At 38.5% G+C, this 22,647-nt stretch overlaps 1 protein-coding gene across 5 annotated transcripts in view; it reads right to left on the reverse strand.

Annotated features, from left to right (window-relative positions):
- The window catches only part of CTNNA2 (catenin alpha 2), a 466,069-nt gene that overhangs the window by 51,995 nt on the left and 391,427 nt on the right, over positions 1-22,647 (reverse strand). For all 5 annotated transcript variants that reach the window (XM_064511622.1, XM_064511625.1, XM_064511624.1 and 2 more), the window contains 3 exons: positions 15,412-15,504; positions 14,976-15,132; positions 11,405-11,605 (listed from right to left, as the gene is read on the reverse strand). In XM_064511622.1, the coding sequence (XP_064367692.1) occupies positions 11,405-11,605; positions 14,976-15,132; positions 15,412-15,504 (451 nt within the window). The remainder of the gene's footprint in view (positions 1-11,404; positions 11,606-14,975; positions 15,133-15,411; positions 15,505-22,647) is intronic.

A 22,647-nucleotide genomic window follows, 5' to 3' on the forward strand; every position in this document is an offset into this window, starting at 1 on the left:
GTTGATCATTGTAATTCATTTCTCTGCTTGCACTATATATTGTAATTCATATTTAAGAACTAAACTTTTTATTTGGGCTATAATTATTTTCATCCAAATTTTGTTGCTTGATGTATGGTCTCAGATGTATGAAAATGAAAGCACAAAGACAAAAAAGGGAGAGGTAACATGCTGCTTCTGTTACACTTGTCTGGTCATAAGCAGACCCTCTCAGATTATAGCCTTAGGCACAGAGATCTTCAGACGAGATATAGAAATGTATAGATATAGATACATTGAAATAGTTTAACAGATTATTTATTTGCTAAATCAGGACTTTCCTGGTATGGAGATAGGCATTAAAATTTTTAATAGAAAGCTGTACTGTCTTTGTTCAGCGCCACATCCTGAATAATATGCTTCAGTAAGAAACACTCCTCACCAGAAACAAACATTTAATTCTTGAGAGAAGTTTTAAACTCAAACATTATTTTACTAATACAATGCTATTCGACTCAAGACTGCACTTTGACTTGAAACAGAGCTATACGAGGAGCAAACAAGGAGAGGTCAAAGCAGAGCTCAAATGTCTTCACAGGACAACAAGATCGTCCACATTTTTCCACATTCTCTCTGCATCGGATTTTGTCTCTTTCTGCATGGTAAGTCATAGGTGAAGCATTTACAGATAGTTCGTGAGGCTCTTTTCTTGTCTCTCACCTAAAAGTTTTAATCCTTCGGCTCAAACAATGAAGCCTCACCCCAACAGCAACCCAGGTTGGGGCCCCACAGATCATTCTTCTCACCGCCACCAGTAGTGACTCCATCCACTCATTCCAGAAGCAGCAGTGGTAGGTCCATAAGCACCAGGGCATGAGGAGGAGATGGAGAGCTACAGTATGGTAGGTTTGGTAACTATTGCTCCTCCATGGCAACGACAGTGTGAAACCCACATGCATTACCATGGTGGCTGCCCCACTGGGTGGGAAAAGCTTCTTTCAATAGTTTCAACCTTGCAGATCTGGCTACAATTTAGTCTTTAACTTACATTATTCCAGGTGAATTTTCAAATGGAAAATAGCTATTAAGCTGTGTTACGAATCACTTGCTTGCCAATTGTATTTTTACATCAGTGCTTGTTTTTGATTAGACAAGCATGAAAAAACATCTTAGACTAATAAGGTCCTATTTCTTATTGTTTCTCTAAGCGTGTTGTCATTTAACGCAGTAATGTTTTTGGAAATTAAGAACTCTGTTATTCTCCAGTTAAGGTTATTGAGCCACACTTGCGGAGCTCCATTACAGTGCTATACGGGGAATACATATCTCAGTTGCAACCACAAAACCTCCAGTCTTTCTTGTCTGTCATTTACTGTACAGAGAGGGATTTTCTTATGCTGCCAGTGAAAGAGCTACAAGCCAAATTCAGGCAAAGGCACAAAATCTGTCTCTGGAGTTGAAGGTCATAAATGCATCAAGATAGCGGCTGGTTCATTTATTATGAAGAGAGAGACTGGCTACCAATTTCAGATTCAGAAGTAAATCAGTACTTTCGGGAAAAAATCAACTATTGGTTTCTTAGTTTGTGCTGTGGTCTTGAAAAAAGTTATGCATATACTTAGACTGAAGAATGTGTTTCATTAATATCTCTTGATCTAACTACATGCATTAAATTAGGCACCTGCATAAATATTGACAGTCAGGTCCCAAGCTAGTAGCAATACTTCTAACTCACTGGCTGCTTGTCATTCTGACAAATAAAGATTTTAAAGCTTTACAGAGGAGGCGATTTTCGCACCTAGATTAACTAGTTCTTGATTTAGAGGCAAAAGATTCGATATAAAAATGGGATTTGTCTTACCTAACCTTGTTTGTCCAATATGGACATCTAGTCTAAGCTAGAGCTGTGCTCCCGCTATATAAGAGGAATGTCAGAAGTTGATTCATCTTAACCTAAACTGCATTCTTAAAACAGATGTGGTTAACTGTCTAATGGACTACCCTCCATCCAAGTCCCACTGGAATGGAACCATGAGTCTCACCTTCAGGCAGTGTTTCCAGCCAATGGAATATTTTTGAACGGCATCAGATGAGCTGCTTCTTAGACCTGTACTTTAATAAGACAAGGACCTGCTTTTTCCAGTAGTAAGGATTTTGAATCCAGAGGAATCCTTCTCATGCTAGAAGTTGAAGGGAGAGTCCCCAAAAATCTCATGCCAAGAACACTTGCTTCTACTAAGCATCACAGTTGTGTATGTCACATAAACAGATGGAATTATTCAGCATGATTGCGAGTAATAGAGTCAAAGAGTCATCAGAAGAGACTAATAAAGCAAAAATCCATGAATGACCTACTACATTAAAAAAATTATGCTCTGTTAGGAAAATCCCCCAGTCTTTATCCACATTTAAGGGTTTTATTACAGGAAAGTCACAAAGCAATCACTTAAAAAAATGTAAAAGTCAAGATGCAACTTCTTCTTCCTCTTATTTTTTCATACATTAATTTACTTACCTGAGGAAGGAACACAATCTGCTAGGATATTTAAGTATTTTAAACAGGTATTTCAAAAACAATTTCTACGGGATGTCTGACCTACTCTGTAGAATAATGCACAGTTTCTCAATTTAGTTTGAGCGATGAATAAGGAATTGAACATGACACCTTATTTAGCTTGAAGTGTTTGTCAAAGTCTGGTTCTATAAGAACTGTAAATTCCTTATCAGAAGACTCTAAATATTTCATAAAAGGTTTATTAAACCTTAGCCTCACATAATATTGTAATTTATAACATTTTCAATCATGATTATTATATTGCTAATTAAAAAGAAAAAGCTTTTTACTGCTATACTAAAATAGGGTACTACTGTACTGCAGATGACAGTACTTGACCAAATGGTTTTCAGAGAGGCAGATTTGATTTAAACGTTTTGTGGTTTGGGCTCAAATACGCTTCTACCCAAGTATCTTTGTCAAATGTGCTGTGCAGAGACATATCATGCATTCACATACATGAACCAATAATATTTTTGTTGTCATGAATGAAGAAGTGCCAAAGCTAATTATGTCCGTGCTTTACATCACCGGATTGGCTTTTCAGAGTTTACCACCATGTGCTCTGAGAAGTGGTCACTGACTTCTGCTGCAGCTAGTGCAAGTGTGACTCCTCATCAGCTCCAGATGCCAAGCGCTACGTGTCTCTAATTGGTCACTCAAGAAAGAAGAGTAGCAAAATTAGGGCAGAGTATGCTGCATGCTGATTTAAACGTTATGGCAGAGAAAAGGATGGAACATCACTGCTGTTCAGCTGTCTGAAGCACGAGACCATCTTTTCTCCTCCTGCTAGTCACTGATTCATCCTTCCCCTGATGAAACCGTTAAAGGACAGACGTAAAAAAGATTAATACGCATACTATATAGCATTTTGCAGTAAACACAAGACTTTCAGGAAGCATCAGCCCGCACTGCCAACACACTGCATCACCAGCTGGCCGTGCAGAGTAAAACAAATGTTCTCAGGGAGCCCTGAATTACGGCACCAGTGCTAACCCTATGGCCCATATGGGTTTGGTGAGTCTGTCTGACACCTCACAGAAAGCTCTGTCTGCAGGTATACTCAACCACGTGGGGTAGACACAGTAATACAACACTGTCAGGAGATGTTTGACTTGCTCCTCATGCGCAGCACGAGGGAGTTACTCATGCTGTATAGGACTTAGTGGGATGTCTGGACAGATACGGTGGTTTGGTTGGAGTTATGCTACCAGATATTGCGAGATATGGACACGTATAAAAGAAGAAATAAATCTTCAAACTCTGCCCAGGTCTGTGAGTCACAGAAAGAGAATACGTCTGGGGAAAACCAGGCAAGCGGTGTCTGCAGGGAGGTGCCTCGTGGAAAATATAGTAACCAGTCGTGTAATGCAAGGGTATTGCATAAACCATACAAGTAAGGATTACAAATGAAGGCTGCAGGGACATATGCGTCTCACCAATTTCAGATGTCTCACTCATTCTCCTGCCTAATCGTGCCAATAAAAAAATACATCAAGTGAGTACCCCAGCAACATTATTACTGCTAAATGGAACTCCCTTCAGGTTAATACTTTAAATAAAAGCTAGCTGCAGCTCTTCAAAAAAGATCTCAAGAAAACAGTTGCGTGCTGTTGGCTTATATTATATAAGACTGAACAATATGCCATTTCTGGCTTTAGATATAAGTTTGTGTATATCTGCATGTAGGTGTGTGTAGGCAAGGGGATGCAAGGAAAGCCAGTGTTTTTATTTTAAAAGATTATTGTACAATTCACACTTATATTCGCAAAACATTCTGTTGGAGCTAGTCAGCCTTTGTCACATTTTTCCGCCTATATTTTCTGGATGTGGGACAATTTTTTTTTTTTTTTATCTCAACAGTCATGTTCTTATTTGTCCATTTTGCAAAATATCTCTTAAGAGGGAGATAAGTTTCTGAGAAAAGATTTGAATAGTAACTAAATAATAAAGATTTACGAAAACAGGCTCTTCTCTTTTACTAATCTACCCTTCCTTATCTTAAGTGTCTGTCATGTTCTCTCCTTTCCAAACTAGATAGTTCTAGTCTTTTTAAACTCTCCTGAAGATAATTTGCCTCCAAACCCTTACATATTTTTAATCATTTTGTCATCCTTATCTTGACCTTCTTCCACTTCTGGAAGCTCTTTTAGTTGTGATCTAAGCTGAAAGAACTGTTTGGGGCATTCAGTGACTATCCTCCTTAACGTACCATCTTCTGCACTACTTTGCTGGCTGTTGTGCACTGAAAAGGTACCTGCGCCTAGCTGTCCATAACGATGCCTCATATTTTTTTCTGAGAGGTTGAATTAGCATAGAGCATGTCAATGGAAATATATGTAGTTTAAATTGTTCCTCTTACCCAGAGAAATTAAATGAAAGTGTCTTGTGTTATTGTCTTGCTCATAAGGAAACTCCCTTACTTTACCCAGTCAAATTAAACTACACTTCCTTTTGGCAAATTTTGCTTCTGTCTATTCACCTATTAATTACATACATTACCCAGTACCAACCACAGCGCTGATCCTTAAAGCATCTCAGGATTTACCTTTTTGCATGCTGAGAAATGGTCATTTATTCTTTGCTCCTGTCCTGTAACCAGTTCTTAATCCATCAAAGGCCTTAACATTCACTCCATGGTTACCCATTTCCCAAACTGCCGTGTGCAAAGGACTTTATCAAAAGCCTTTGAAAATCTAAATCATTACGTTATATTCTCCTTTAGAATTACATTCTATTTTAAAACTCTTTAAAACTGGAGAGAAAAAGAAATATTATTTAAACTTTCAGACACCATGGTGATTTAATCATCTCTTATGTGTCTCATTTAATTGCTTTATAATTTTTTTATATGGTTTCTCACTGTATTCCTCGGGGTATTCAAAGTGGCCTCTGGTTAAAAATTCTTTAAATCAGACCAAGCACTTCCTTGAAATATGCATGTAATGTTAGGTATTCTCCGATCCTTTTGTAAAATATCTGTTTTTAATAATGCATTAAATGTTTTTGTTGGTGATATCTTTATCTTTGGGTTTCAGTTCAGCAAAACCTTAAAGAAAATGCTGAAGTGCTTTGCAGAATAAAGGCCATAATCTCATCAAAACTCCTGAATAAACACTTTCCTCTTCTGAGGGTGATGCTATCCATAAGTTGGACTATGGCTACCTGGAACCCACATAAAACATGAATTTAATATCATTCATTTTTAAATAGTCTCCATTTTTGAATTTTTACCTCTCCCTCAAATGTAATATCCTTTTTCTTCTGCTTAAATTCATCTTGTTTCCTTCTAGATTTTGCCTCCTTTCAAATTACTACTGAAAAGTCCATCTTTACCAAATATTAATATTAGCTTTAATAACATCTTTGAGCTGTTTTTTCCTAGTGATAAACATCTTTAAAAATCGCCTTACTCACATTGATACACCTCTCACAGACACATTGCTGAATTGCTGCTGGTGCTGATTTTGAACCTTAGTCCATTCTGACAAAGACAGAATACAAAATCTGAGCAGGAACAGAAGACAGGAGAGCGACCTACACTTACCTGCTTGGTAACAGTTAGCTAACAAGTTATTAGGATATTTCTAATATATGCTAAAGGCTGAAACTCAAATTTATGGTCTGAATACGAGAGTAGATGATTTCAAATTTCAAATATCCTTCAGAGCAGTGAGAATCCTAAGTACTCAGCTAGTGGCTGTTCCAAGGCGGTTTCCAGAAATCGCAAAATACAAACTGAAGGAAAAAAAAATCTGAAAGTTTTCAGTGCCCTTCCCAGCCAGTTCCCTTAGTTCTGCTTTTTCTCCTTCACTTCCCATTCACTCGCTTTCACTACAGCCCTGCAAAGTCTACTCCGGCTTTCCCAATTTAAATTCAACCCTCTGACCTCTTAAGAATGTCACAGCCTTTTTTCCCTGCCTGCATCTCAGAAATCTTTAAAAATAATATTCAGCCTTGTTCCCTGTTACTTGATTGCTTTCTGCAGACAATTCTTTTTCCTTCTTTGGAAACCCATGCTTTTTCCTTTCCAGGTCCAGGGAGGTGATCCTCCTGCCTCTACCCAGCCCTGGTGAGGCCACACCTGGAGTACTGTGTCCAACTCTGGGCTCCCCAGTACAAGAGAGACATGGATTTACTGGAGCCAGTCCAGCAAAGGGCTGCTAAGATGATTAAAGGACTGGAGCATCTCTCATATGAGGAAAGGCTGAGAGAGCTGGGACTGTTCAGCGTGGAGAAAAGAAGACTGAGGGGGGATCTTATCAATGTGTGTAAGTATCTGAAGGGAAGGTGTCGAGAGGATGGGGCCAGACTCTTTTCAGTGGTGCCCAGCGACAGGACAAGATGCAACGGGCACAAACTGAAGCACAGGAAATTCCATCCTAATATAAGAAAAAACTTCTTTACTGTGAGAGTGACTGAGCACTGGAGCAGGTTGCCCAGAGAGGTTGTGGAGTCTCCATCCTTGGAGACATTCAAAAGCCGGCTGGACAGGGCAACAGGCTCTAGGTGACGCTGCTGGAGCAGAGGGGTTGGACTAGATGATCTCCAGAGGTCCCTGCCACCCTCAAACACTCTGTGATTCTGTGATTCTTAATTTCATAACTTGCTACAAATAGTAGCTAACCACAAAGTGCTATGTCCAAAAGAAATGCCAGTGTTACTGCAATATAAAGACATGGACAACAACCACCCACCAAAACATAGCTACCCCATAAGCCATTGATATTAATGACACATTTATGATGAGCAGAAGTAGCAGAGCTCCATTTTCTAAGCCTGTAGGTGTTGTACTTTGATTCTCTGGGATCGAATAAGGCAAAAACTCAAAGGTTTCCCTGCAGTTGGGACACCTGTGTGTCCCTCTCTCTCTCGTGTATTTTCTGCAATCAGGTGAGATGTGATATACAGTGCAGAGCCTCAGTGAGGCTCTAATACGTATTAGATAACTAGATTAATACGTGTATGTCTTCCTCTAGCCAGTGCCCGTCAAGGTCCTGAGGACACCAAAGGCCTCACTGGCCCTGCCCAGCCTCCCCTTAGTGCCACATCACTGGCAGATAGTTAAGTTACTCAAATTATTCTTAATACCATGGTTGAGTTCTCTTTTGTTATATTTATTTTACTACGCAGTTCGTAATACAGAGACTATATAGGTCTGCATATCATCACAGAATCCTCTGCAGGACAAAACAACAACAAAAAAATGAAACCCTGAAGCTCTGTTTTACTCTTGCAGCACACAATTAATGTCCACTGAAATCTCTGTGAATTTTGCCTTTCTTTCCAGCAAGCCTCATAGACTCTGTGGTTTTATAGTTTTCATCTCGGTTTTATAAGAATGTCAGCCAGAGTCAAGTTTTTAGTTTGTTTTTAAGGGAAAATAAAATAACCCAATTTTAAAAAGACATTAACCAATACGTCACTAACTAATACTGCTATTGGAGATAATCAGCTAGCCTCCGAGACATACTTGGCTATAAAGGCAGTGGGTCAGTCAAGCACAACCAAAAAAAGCACTGAAATGTGGGGAAAAAAAACCTATATTCCAAGAGAAGTGTAGGCTCTAAATTAAAACAACAAACAAATAAAACTTTAAGGTGAAATCCGTTGTTAAAGGAAGATTTGCATGGTTGCAACTTTTCAAAACCACCAATTGCTTTCATTAAACATGAACTTGCTCTTCAAAAAACAAAAAAATTTGGAAAGTGTTTCTCTTTCCAAAAGAGCCCGTCCCTATTTCTGCACTACCTGCGGATCAAATCCGGAACTCGCCCCACACTATGAAACCCCAGGAAATACAGGTTTACATGTTAACAGTGACCTTTCTCTCCTGAGCTGACAGCTAAAAGAATAAATTATAAGAGAAACGTGGTGTGCTTATTTCCCTTCCATTGTTATTTAACTAAATTTCCCCCAGCTTTCAAAAGCACTTCATTTAAAAATGAATAAAGGTTAAATGAGCAATGAAGAGAAACAAAGAAGGAACAGATAAAGGTGTTTATCAGCCTGTTTCACCCTGAGAGCTACTGAAATCCTGAGGCTTCCACACGGGCGCTTGTGGGTGGAACCTGTCTCTAAATAAATCACTCCCGTCACTCTTTACTGCTCCATAAAATCTGCTCCAGATCTCAAGGTGCTTTGGAAACATTAATGCAAAAGCCTCTGGGTGTCTTTGGGAGATCTTACTACCATCTTTTTTCCATAGGAAGAGATTAGGGACTTAACCACACAGCTAGTCTGTGGCACAGTGAATAATAAAATGAATATATATATATATATATATATATATATATTTATATATATATATATATTCGTAGATATCCATAGCTATACGGATACAGGTATGGACAGAGATGACTTGTGGGGGCGAAGGCAGCGGTGTACACGGATGGGGCACAGGATGGAGCAGGGTTGTCTAAACACCACTCTCACCTCTTTACTCGTGCTGTGGCCCTAGAAAAACCCGCACCTTTTTTTAATCATCAGTCACAGAGAAATAATAATCAATGCCTTTGTAAATGGCCTAAAAAGCTGCAGATAGGAAGGTGCTCTAATATTGCAAGCCACATTCATGGCTGGCATAAATCATTTCAGCTTCACTGACTCCAGGGAATTTGGACCTGTGCTGTCTTCTGAACTTCACTTGTACAAAAAGCACAGTTTTCAACATTTAAAATGTGCATTTTTGGCCTGTTTTTTTTTTTTCCTTTTTGATTTTATACTCATAAGTTTACTTCTATTTTAAAAAGAACAAAATGTAACTTTGGCACTAAGGAACAGGGACACAGTTTTAGGCATTGCATCCCAGCATTAACAAGTCCATGTTGCCAAGATGCACTTAGTCCAGAGCTTCTAGTACTTATTTATAATTCAAATTGTATTAAGGAGGGCATTAAATATGGAATGTATGGATGTAATGTGCCTACTGTTGGTTCAGTTTACTGTGCTTTATCACTGCCAATTAGTCCATTGAAAAATTAATAGCAAAAAGTTTACATAACATTAGGTCAGAAATTTTAGCCTAATAAAAAGTCTATTCTTTTGTTTAATAAAGAAATCTTACTGATAGGAAGAATTCTTCAAAATCTCTCTCTTTTTTTTTTTAAGAGTGTTTAACAGGAGTGCACAACAAAAAAAATTAGGATATCAAACAGAACAGATTATTTTCTTTCTGTGAATTCATATTCGTGATTCAGGCACTTTTGCCGCTACACTACAGTATGTATTCCACTGATCTCTCATGGATTATAGAAAAAATTGGGGGACTAATGATAACCATTTTCTGATCCACTTTTGCTTCTCTCTCACTAAAAACTACGTCACGCTCAAATAGAATCACCACATTTTCAGAAAAAAAAACCCAACAACAACCCTTATTCCATTACATCCAAGCTAGAGAGGGCCCAAACCTCACAGCAAAGCAGCTGTGAAAGTTAATCTCGACAAGTGTTGAGTCCCCAGTGTGAATTTACAACCGTCATGTGTGCTCAAGGCACAACGTTCCGGTCTTATAGCAAGAGCCTACACTTCAGCTATAATTTCCAATACATCATAATGAAAGGGCAGAAGAAGAAGAAATTCCTGATTTTGGTCCTTGGGATTTATCTGTAGGCTTTGGGTCCCTATTAGGACCAACGGATATTATGCCAGGGGCAGTAATCACATGGCAACCAATTTGAAATCATTGCAACTTGTTTTTAGCTCATTTTGCTGATTTCTATACTAAAGATACACAGATACTACCAGTTCTAAGACAGTTTTTGCTTTTCTATCTCGTAGGGAGCTGTCTGCTTGTTTTGACTTAACGTTACGTTTGTTCTGTATGTGCAAACAGGCTCATTCTCACTTTTTACTTCTAAAATAATCTCGATGGTTATAAGGCCTAGATGAGCAAGTCAGGTAAGGTAGGATCAGCTCAGCAATTTTCGGAGGTCTGCGCTGTGCGTGCCTACACCATAGCCAGTCACTTGTACAATGAGAGGAGATCTAGCCCATAAAGTCAACGAAATTTAAAGCATGATCCATCGGACCAAATGTAGGCACCTACTTTAAGATGAGAGAGCTCTTGACAGTACTGACTGCAAAGAACAATTCAGTCACACACAGCAACAGATAATACAGATTATAAAGGTCTAAAAACACCTGCTGAGATGTAATCACCCACATTTATTCAGATGAATTCAACCCTTGGTCTGTGAAGGCAAAAAGAGATTAAAACATCAGTGATTTTACCTAATCTACCTGTCCATTTCATCTAACAGACTTTTGCATTTTTTTCAGCCAGGCAATTTTTTTTCAGTCACTCAAATGTATTTTCAATGAAATGTATTTTCAAATGTATTTTCAGCGAAAATTTGTTTTGTTTTGTTTAGAAACACAATTTTAGTCACCAGCAAGCACATTCATGTGCACAGACCAAAGTGTAATGTTTACTTTTTATTATCAACAGCAATATCTTAGAAGAGCAGATGTTGACAATTTGCCCATCCGCTTTCTGAAAAAGCATTTGTAATGATTTTCTAGAGAAAGATATAATTCATAATGAACATACTCAGAAGGAAGTTGAAGAAAAGGTTATGTATTTTTTACTTAAATACGCTGAACCTCTCATGAAGTAAACTATCCTCGACGGGTTATTGAATTTCGTTTCCTATACAGCTCTCGCTAATATGACTTCTGCAGTAGCATTGAGCAGAGAGTAAAGAAGCACTTTATTCATTAATTAATTCATTAATTCACCATTAATTCATTAATTTGTTTGTTTATATCTCATTCTCAAGTGTGGATTTCCCTCTAAGTTACCGATTTCAGAAAACTAACTGCAAGTTGTAAGTGACTTGTATTGAACAATCTTTCAAATGCGCTTACCAGTTTCAGAGAGCAGCTTGGTAGCTTCCAGGACCTTCTCCGTATAAACTCCCGTTTCATAGTTTTCCATCTCTGCATTAATGATGTGAATAACTCTGGCTGCACGGCCCCGGATGGCACCAGCGGTTCTGTCCAGCGTATCAACATCCCCCTCTTGGAGAGCAATCACACACTTGTTCACATCTTCCAGAATATGGTTTTCTGGAAAGTAGGGAAAAAAAAAAAGAAAACACATATAAGGGTCATTTCTTTTCATTCTGTCTCAGAGCAAAGCTTACAGATTTGGGTAAATGACAAATATCAATGCATTAAAAAATTGATAACTGTCCTTACTCCATTCTTTAATACTGCAAAACAAATATGATTCGGTGACATTGTGCCATTCAGCAGTAAAAATCCCAAGTGTGGTATTTATCCTTAGAAGGGACTGGGCTACGTGCCCTCCCCTGTGCTGGGAGGACCTATCTTATTCTTTGAAAAACAGTCACATTAATTTCAAACATCAAGCTGAATTCTACTATAATAAAAGTGCAATAAAAAACATTGTCAGAAGGAAACTAGCCAAAATATTGTGCAGATGCTCAGACAAAACAGTTGGATGATTTTTTGAAAACTGATTTATCCCTTTCTATAAAATTTTAATATATGTAGTTCATTCCTGCCTAAAAAACTTGCCAAAGAAAACCAATTTCAAAAGAAAGCAACAAGTGGCTTTTGTAGACAGCAGAGAGTCTGTACCCCAGCAGTTATCTCCTTCGCTCCACCTATGCCATCTGCACCCCAGATTAAGGTGTGAATTTTTCATGACAAAGTATGATTATAAGCAATTGTGCATATTCTGAAATAACAGTAGACAAGAGTGGGTCTCCTCAGATGATGCAATATTAAGTAGATTTATTGAAATCATGGGAGCTGAGTCAGTTTGGGCCACTCAGAACCCAGCCACCTATTCTTCTTTAAATGCTGGATATGTGTGTCATTGTTTAAGTAGTATGATCACCTACAGAAAATATGAAAGGATGGAGCAGATTCTGAGCAGCTCAAACACTCTTTCCTTTCAGCTAGCACAGTTAAAATAATCATTTCAATAATAAAGCCATGACTGAATTTTACATTTGACAAAAGTCACTCTGAGAAACTCAGCGACTTTTAACAGCAGCTTACTTTTCTGCCACAGATACCAGTAAACTGAAAATAAAATGCACTTCTTTGTAGTAGTAATAAATTTTTAAAAAATCAGTTCATCAATGGCTTTTTGCTAATTATCCTTAGCCACAAAAATAGAACTCATGAGGATTATTAAAAATTCCAAGGTAGGATCATTTGATGATTCCAGAAATGTTTGACATGACGCTGGATTTCAAACTGTAACAACTCTGAACCAAAACTGAAAGTCCTATGCACTGTGAATCGGAGTCATTTGAAAGGCAAAGTTGTCTGTTGAAAAGACTGTCCAACCACATTGTAAAAACATGCTGCTTTGCTCAAATATTTCTTCTTCACCATCGTCATTTTCTTCACCATGCCATGGCCCAATTTTGCCCAGCAAGAAGTTCTTTCTAAATGCGAACGGGAAATGTGTTCGGAGTATAAAGCGACTCGTCAATATTATGGGCAGCCTCCTCTCTTGGTAGCCACTGTATTAATAAAACATACGATCAACTGTGACACATAATATGAAGAGGAGGAGGTGTCATTTACGTTTAATCAGGCACCAGCCCATTTTTAATGCTTCACTGGTTTAACAACCAAAAATAAACTACTCCGTGTAAGCCAAGGCTTCAGAAGTTATAGCTAGCAGCACCAGACTTTTTGGATACACTAGATGCTTTCTCATTTTGAATAGCTATAGATATCTATGGAGAATAATAGAAAGAAGCCTAAAAAACCCCCAAAATGCTAAGTTTCAAGCTACCTTGGGAAGTTTCAATCTAGAGCCAAACATTGTAACTCCAGGTTGTGTCAATAAATGTGTTGCGGGAAAAATATGATTTGAAAATGACAAAAAATAAAAATGTCATCCATGCAAATAACCTCTGATTTTATGGATACAAGTGCTTGGAGTGAACCAAAGCCCCCAAACAACTAATCAAACGGCCATTCGGAGCATGTTTCCCATCTCTTCAGCTGGTGGGCTGGATCTGCAGGTTGCCCCTTCATTGCAGAGCTAGGTCTGTTGAAAAGTGTTTGCCAGCTTCAGCTGTCAAACCAAAATGTACATGCTACCAGAGTGTGAAGTACTTTTTTTACTCTGTGAGTTCATTTTCATCTTCGTGTCATGGCTTGCAGTGCACACTCCAGCAGTGGTGCTGAACAGGGCAGTGCGGTTAGACTAAACCAAGCCATGTCCTTGTTACTAGTAATAACAGGATGCAACCAAACGAAATAGAGGGCAGTAAAGAAAATTAAGGATTTTTTTTAAAGGATAAATAATCTTTTTCCCTAAGATCTCTATGTTTTAGTGGGAAGTCAAGGAAACTTCAAGGAAAGGAACTTAAAACAGAATGCAATAACATTAAGGCCAAGCAATCTCCTGAAGGTTGGCTCCTCCGTGAGGTTAGCTTACTTTGAGTTAACCTCAGTGCACTCTATGTCCTTACTCACAACAATCAAATCCACCTCTTAAAAACCCTAACCGGGAAATGAGTTTTCTGCTGCAGATGCTTATCCTGAGATACCCCACACTTTGCAATTATAGCATTTGTGGCTTATGACTATGTTTAACAATACATTCTGCTACAAGTTGACTATTTTAAGAGGAAGATTGAGAAGAGATTGTGACCCAAAGAGTCAAATTTCCTTCTCTACTCCATCCCTTCTCCAGTTAAGGACTAAGTCACTTTGCCCATTTTTGCAGAAGAGCTTGCTTCTCATTGCAATCATTCCCACCTAGCTTAGAGAAGTGAAAAGGTTTCTTATTTCTTATACTGCTTTACTTCTCCTTCCCATGTGCTCACACTGCAAGCTGCACTGATAACTCTGGGACCCAGGAGTGCTTCCCAGCTCTCTGGGAATGTACACCAGAGTGGATAGGTCTCATATATGGCATCTGCCTGTTTCCCTTCCTCCCACGCCTCGTCAGGGTCTGGTTACCTGGAACAGATGATGAAGGGGACCAGGACACACACCAGCACACCTGCCCCACCACTCAGATGCAGCTGATCTGAGCAAGGCTGAACAAGACAGGAAGGAAAGCTCATTTTTCCTCCTTTTGCCTACAGCTGCATAAGGACTCCGACAATTTTTGCAAACATGCTCAGCCTGTCGCGAGACAATAATACATTATAAAAAGATGGCCAAAATCCTACTTTGTGCCTGACTTGAAACCAAACTTCTCTCCAGAAACAGGAGCACATATAGGAGGCTATTTTCTGGAAGACAAAAAGCTAACCATTGCTACTGGGGACTAATTGGCAGGGCTTGGTTGCTCCCACTGAGTATTGTAGATCAGTATTCCAAAAGGATGGACTAATGCACTAATGATGCTTTAGGAGTTATAGGTTTTTTTCTGCTCTGATCCATTACTTTAATTTATCAGTGTATTTTTTTCAGAATCCCTTGATCCCAGTACCTGAGACAGAGAGGAAATCATCCACCGAAGTGATGTCATCAACAGCTTCAGTGAGAACTCGCACTTGTTTCTCCCACTGGTCTTTGAAGACATCCATGTTGTCCTGTGCTACTTTGCTCTGTGGTCTGGCCGCCAATGTGAGCGCAGCATTTATTACCTATTATCCAAAATCATTTGTTACAAGGAATGGCAAAAAATGTTCTCGAGGGAAAGAACAAATTGATTAAAGACTGTGTTACAAACATAGCTGTACACCCTGTTCATTACCCAGGTCTCAAGACCTGAATGTATTTTTCACAGTTTGTGCAAACCAGTCAACAACATAAAGACAAAGGCAAGGCTATAATCTTCACATAGGGTGTTTTTCTGTCAGCTACCTTATGCTTTTTAATGCCATAAGAGTTCTCAAGTACGTTTTAGCATGAATCCTACTTACCTGTGGGCACAGACTGTCAATCTGCGTTGCTGCCATACGGACTAACTTCACACCTTCTTCATTATTAGAGATTGAACAGGCCAGATTTGCAACCTGAAATGAAATCAGCAGAATGAGAATCAAGTTTTCAGCAAGTAGGCCATTTTATACTTTTTTCTCTCTTTACTGAGCCTTGCCTAGAATGAAGGAATTGTACACAAGAGGCATGATACGGCATCTTCTGTGCTGATGAACAGAAACCCATGTAGATTATTTCCTTACTAGCCAACTGAACTAGCAATCTTCACTGTTAAATATTTTTCAAAATTTTCCATCACTGCCAAGTGTTTTACCTCCTTCTCCATAGCTTGTAGGTTACAGTCTCCATACAACTTCTTAGGAGATTTAATATCCAAACAATTATCTATATGTTTCCTTTTCTCTCACTTTCTTTTCCATTTTATTAACCATGCCCATTATGAATAACTGTAATGAGGCTAATCCATATACTCTGAGCTTTGCCAAATGAAGAATCTCTGGGGTCCTAACACATGGATTTGTGCTTTGCCATCCATAAACAAAATCCTGATACCTTCACTAATACTGGGAAGTTACAAATTTCTCAAACATCCCCACTATTTCAGATCTTAATGGCTTTATGCATGTCAAAATTATCTTAATTCTCAGGCAGACCTTTCTGTTTCTAGGGGGCTGTTTGCCCTGATGTGCATCAGTAAGAGTATCATAACTTAGTCACATGAAATATCTCAGTGAAATGCTTCATTCTGTAAAGGATGCCTAAATATTTCATTCGAAGATGTAGGTATCTACATGTGCTTGCTCTGCCACAGTTTTGGGAAGTCTGAACCTCAAAATATTGAAGATTGTTTGGAAAAGATAGAGGCAAGGGAGAGTTTGAGGGACACCTGAATGAGATCGAGCAATCAAACCATGACCCCAGACACTGCAAAGCTGCATCTCTATAGCTTGGATGCGAGTGATGGAATCTGTTCTCCTAGCGCATACAGTGCTTCTTGCAAAAAATCCATTCCCAAAAGCTTTGTGCCAAGCCCACGAACCTGCCCTCGGGTTTCAAAACAGCAATTCCTGTCACAGTACATGTAATTATGCTCATCAGTGATATTTAAATCACAAAGGTACATTTTGGGAGGGGGGAGTACAAGATTTTTTTTTTTAATCAACCAAAAGTATGGCTCTTAATTCTAATCTACATTAAAACAAACTTATAAAATTTTAAATACGTTTCCTTGATATTATTCACTGTGCCTGAAGGCATAACTATCAGTTGGAAATGATTCATGAATTAGTTCAAATATCCCCATCTTTCCAATTTTCCTCTGGTCTCCCCTTGTGGTATTAATCTGTTCTCATCGCCAGTGCACATCGCTGCATTAGCCTTGATCCATCTGTTCTTCCTAGAACCTATTTTGCTTTGCAGTTATTTAGAACGTGGTTTGCATACATCACTGTGCCAAAGCCCAGCGAAGAAAAGGACCTTAGGCTTCAAAGAGTCTTACAGGCATTTCCACGTCGAGATTTTATCATAATGTTGTGATTTTTATTTTCATTTCATGGTGAGACAAATGAGTTAGTCTGTTTGTTAACAGCCTTACAGCACTCACGTCAAAAATGTTCTCCCAAGCTGACATCTTCCAATTAATTTACCATTTTCTGTAGTCACTTCTTTGCGCACATCAAACAGACCACTTTAATCTTCATGAGAAACAAAAGCTAAGCAGGATAATAATTAGAATGCAGTAACATAAGTGGAAATTATAGACCTTAAGAACTAGCAAATGGTATTAAGTTCAGCAAAAGCCGGCTTCCTGTATTTAAAATAAGTAGTCTTTTAGATTGCCCTTTCATTTTGTGATTAGCAAGCTGACAATCTGTCCTAAGGCTCCAGATGCACCATACATCTTACTTTCTCTCAGACAGCAGCGAGATACAAGAGTGAAAGACTCTGGGTGTCATGAAATGGCAATCAAACTGTTAAGCAGCTCTGTTTCTTTGAGTTCTCTCGAAATAGATCTTCTCAGAACAAAGTCAGAGAAAATCAAACGTATTTCTTCTCTGTCCCTGTTAATTTTTCTTTCAATAGAATTTGATGAGATGATAGCTGGATATTGTAAGATGTGCCGGTTTTGCAAGGGAGGTAACCTGAGAAATCTCTTCCTCCCATCTCGTAAAATATTTCAGAAGCGAGTATATTGTTTTGGATATAACTATCAATAACCAAGGAGTAAAAGTGCAATGTACAGCTACATTAAACATGCCTCAAAAGAGCATTATAGTTCATAATATCTAAATGTTTTCTATTGCTTAAATACAGTCCTGCATCATGGGCAGCAGCACCAGTGTCAGAATTCAGCAAGGATTATGCCAGCTTGAACCATGGGAAGCTCTGATTATGTCAAATAAGCACAGAGATAAACAAATCCAGAAAGGTAGACGCAATGTGGATGAAACTGAATTTAGCACTAACAAATCAGAACTATGACTTTACCTAAAACTTACTTTTGAGGCATGGCAGGAAGCAGACATTATTTGCTACTGCCTGCATTTTAGAGCCAGCGTTTAAGCATGGATCCATGAAGCAGTACAAGTTTTAAGTGCACTCAATCATCAAACACCACACTAATTATTTTTATTGACTTTGTTATCAAATATACAATCAAGTTACCATAAATTAATCCTCCTTGCAAGGCAAGGTCCAGATGCACGCTCTTAGTCCATACAACATGAGGTAATTCAACATGCTTTAGTCTACCGCAAAAGAAGATTAAGCTAAAGTCAACAGCTTCATCTATTTTTGCTGTCTAAACAAGCAACCAAAAAAATTAGACATGGTTCTATCCCACTTAGCTTAGACACTTAACTGAGACACTGTGGCTAGGAGCCATCACCTCTTTCAACAGTGGTGAAGAGAGACAGGCACTTCAGGAGAATGTTTCAGATCTTCAGTGGAGTATCTCACTCTCTAGATGAGCTTAGTCTATTATTTAAATGTAGATTAAAGCTAAACTTATTAAACAGCAATGCCTTATCTATATCTGACCCTGAGAACTGTTGAAAAAGGTCTTACTGAAACAAAAGAGGGAGATTTTAAAAAGTTAGTTTTTAAAGGTTCATTATACCTTGTTTTGCATGGGCATATTTAATACAATATATATAGCGAAGAAGCCAGATCGTTCAAAGTTTGCAGTTCTTCTAATACGTCACTCCACAGATCTAGCACCGGATGCAGCAGATAGCTTGGAAAGTAAAATAAGAAGGGTTGTATGTTTAAACTTCACAGTATGCAGTGGTGGTATTTCAAAAACATGCAAGGACAGACTATGTGGGCAATGAACGTTCCTTAGCAGCTTATGCTAAACAGCATATTTAGCATATTGCTACTTAGCATATTCTAAATTGGACCTTCCAATTTATACACTTGTATGCTGTGACCAGAGAGTGTGAAGTGTTATACTGCCTTCTTCAAGTAACCTGTCGTCTGAGATCTGTCAGGAGCGGGATGAGACTTACGGGCTGCTCTGAACTCGGTGATAAAACTTTTACTGATTTCACAGAAACTGGTCTTTATTGCACCCTCCTGAAGATGAACATTTACCATATGAATGTACTTGCTACAGCATTTTCAGGAAGGGTCTGTGGCCTGAGAAGTTATTGTCCCTGTTGTTTTGCCAAAACCTTGATTTGATAGCCTTTACCTTCTTACTTCAAATACTCGGTTTCCACTGAAGCACTGAGGAAGAGATTTGATGTGATGCTGGGTGTGGATGCAACTAGATAATTCATTTTTCTTTTGTTCATTTGTTTACTAGAGTTCCTCAAGCATACTGAATTCACTGCTTGCCTAAACAGAACCTAAGTTTGTATTAAAATCAATGTGAACTGTCTGAAGAGTATTTATACGAATGAATAGATTTTAAATACCAAAATCAATGAACTGCGAATCATCCTCGAAAGGCATGGGGGACTCAGTAGCAGTGAATCCAGCTATGTAGATAAACGCTATTGTCTAAAATTTCAGGTCTGCTAAGCTACTCTTACACCATCAAAACAATTGCCGAAGACCTTAAACCTGTCCTGTGAGAGTATGGAAAAGTAATGAGCGGGAAAATAAACGCTCCAGCTGCAGCAATGCCATGTTTTTCCGCAATCACCAAAGCCACTGAACCAACCCTAGAACTGGGGAAGTGGAAAGGTGCTTAGCAACTCCCTGATGGTAACTTGCTGTCTTTGGCACTAACTGCCCAAGAACGCAATTCTCCAGCTTGTTGGGCATCTCTGGTTAACCACGTAAATAATCCCATTAGCTTCGATTATTCAAGATATATGCAGCATCAATCCCAACAAAATGTATTTGAGTGTATTTCAGCCTCAAGCGTTTTCCTGCGTTAAACAAAATGTAACAGATGGCGGGGGGAAGGATTTTGTTTCTAATGCGTGTTTTTATTACTGTTGTGGAAAGGACACGCCAAGGTCAGAATTCTTATTTATTCTAAGGGTATATCCACATAGTGGCTGGAAGGGTAACTATTGCATGGGTAGGTGATGACTACATTAGCTTTTCTCTACCTAGCATGGGCAAAAATCACAGTGAAGATATGCAGCACAGATGTCAGTGTAGGCCATTATTGCTCATGGCACCGTGGACTATACTGAAGTCTGGATTAGCACTTTTTCATTGCACTTGCCAGCTGTAAAGAAAGACTTTTATTTCTGCTGTAAAATTGCACTGTAAGTTACAAAAGTAATCAATTACACAGATCTTTTTTACCAATTTAGATTATTTTTACACTGATGAGAATTAGGCATAGTTATCTTTAGTGGTGTTTTTAAACTATATTATTCCCACTTTTGACTTGAGTTCTTCAATATTATTAAAAGCAATCATGACTAACAAAATATATTGCTTTCTGGTTTAATCTTAAATTCATAGATTTAACAGGGCCACTGTGCATTTAATGCAAGTGAAAAAGCCACAGAACCGCAGGATGGTTGAGGTTGGTAGGGACCTCTGGAGATCATCTAGTCCAAGCACGCTCAAGCAGGGTCACCTAGAGCCCATTGCCCAGGACCCTGCCCAGACGGCTTTTGAATATCTCCAAGGATGGAGACTCCACAACCTCTCTGGGCAACCTGCTCCAGTGCTCAGTCACCCTCACAGTAAAGAAGTTTTCTCGTATATTAGGATGGAATTTCCTTCCTTGCTTCAGTTTGTGCCCGTTGCCTCTTGTCCTGTCGCTGGGCACCACTGAAAAGAGTCTGGCCCCATCCTCTCGACACCTTCCCTTCAGATACTTACACACATTGATAAGATCCCCCCTCAGTCTTCTTTTCTCCACGCTGAACAGTCCCAGCTCTCTCAGCCTTTCCTCTTATGAGAGATGCTCCAATTCCTTATTCATCTTAGCAGCTCTTTGCTGGACTCACTCCAGTAAATCCATGTCTCCCTTGTACTGGGGAGCCCAGAACTGGACACAACACTTCAGATGAGTCCAAATAAAATCCAAAGAAAGAAATTAATAACTTGGCATGAAAATGTAAATAAAGGGACCTATATACGCTGCAGGAAAGGAGCAATATCAATAAGAAGGCTGCAAAGTATTGCAGCTAATTTGTGTGGCCTATTGTTTAATTCTCTTTTTTTTTTCTTTTTTCCATGCTAGATTGCTTAAAAGGAGCAGGCTGGAAGACAAAAGAAGTTCTGTTCAGCTTCTTCCACCATTAAACCATCCAAAGGTAGAGAATGAAATCTATGTACACCTTGATTTTGTAAATTCTTTGTAAATATATTTTTAAATTTTTATACACGTCACTCCTATTTATGTCATTTATCTATGCAATAGAGTAACTGATGTAAACATTAGAAAGAAAAAATTCACAAGTTTTGCTAAAAAGAATAATATAGAATAATTTAAACAAACCCAAGACAATCAAGATCTACACCACACAATTGAGAAACCAAAATACTTGCAATCATTTGTCCATCTGCTTAGTAATTTATCTGCATGGCATTACTGTCTCCAAACTTCTAAAATTCTGACATATATTAATTTTGGTGGTGGTGGTCCTGCTGAGAGGGAGCCCAGTGATCTCTTTGAAATGACGACTAAGAGATTCGCTAAAGGAGAGCACAGAGCTGGAGCTAAGTTACCCAAGATCCACAACTTCCTTATCCTTACCCTTATCACTCATGCCACGTTATTATGACCAAAATTTGATTATATCACTAGATAGGACGTTTTTGCACATACACAAGTTAAGTGCCAAAAATCAAAATGTCCCTGAGAGTACACACTGCAACATTCTCTTCTTCCTCCTCACAGAACACAGTGCCAATTTGTACTACTATGAAAATACTAGATTTTGGACTCTTCCTCAGCACCTATTCCATATGGCATCGGGTAACCTCATACCGAATAATATTGCTGGTTGTGCCTCACTTATATTAACCAGTCAACTGTTCTTGTTTAAATGAGGAATGTATTTTTGAGTTACTAATTCAAGTGGTCCTAGGAATCTAAATGTATAAATGGCAGTAAATATGGAATTCAATTTGGAGTGTCTTTTGTAAATTATTAATGATCTAATTTACAGAGTTTGACACTTGCTCTGAATATTTTTAATAACAAACTCTGAAGATATTTAACATGAACTGCTCAGACATTTACAATACTTTACGTAACTAAGCAGGTTGGTAACCCCAAGAAGTTAGAAAGTCACAGGGAATGTTAAGAAGCGCAAGAAAGATGAATGTTTTATTTCATATTCTATGTACTGCCCACTGAACCTATGAAAAATACTTTTCACTTCTCAAAAGGTGAGTGGCATATCAGCTCATACTTACTGTGGGATTAGGGCCTTGCCACACATGCATACTGTCCTCAGACTTCCTTCATATCAGATTTAGTTAAAAGACCCTTAAGAGATTTCTGCTTTCGGTAGACTTTGAAATAACTCTTATTTCAATAAACTCATTGGTCTTGCTCTGGGATTTTCCAGAAAAATTGGTGAGTGTTAGATGCCTAATTCATACTGAAAGCTCAATTCAAAATGCAAAAATTCCAGCTTCAGACAATTTCAGTGACGTATTATTAAGGCAGTCTCAATCTGCTCTGTTTTCTAGGATCATTCTGGTACTTGACGTGATTATTGCCCATAGGATGGAACAGAGAGAGATCAAAAATGAAGCACCTTGAAAAAATTCTTCTATTTTACTGTTTT

This window comes from Dromaius novaehollandiae, chromosome 4 (assembly GCF_036370855.1).
Source record: "Dromaius novaehollandiae isolate bDroNov1 chromosome 4, bDroNov1.hap1, whole genome shotgun sequence".
Taxonomy (NCBI): domain Eukaryota; kingdom Metazoa; phylum Chordata; class Aves; order Casuariiformes; family Dromaiidae; genus Dromaius; species Dromaius novaehollandiae.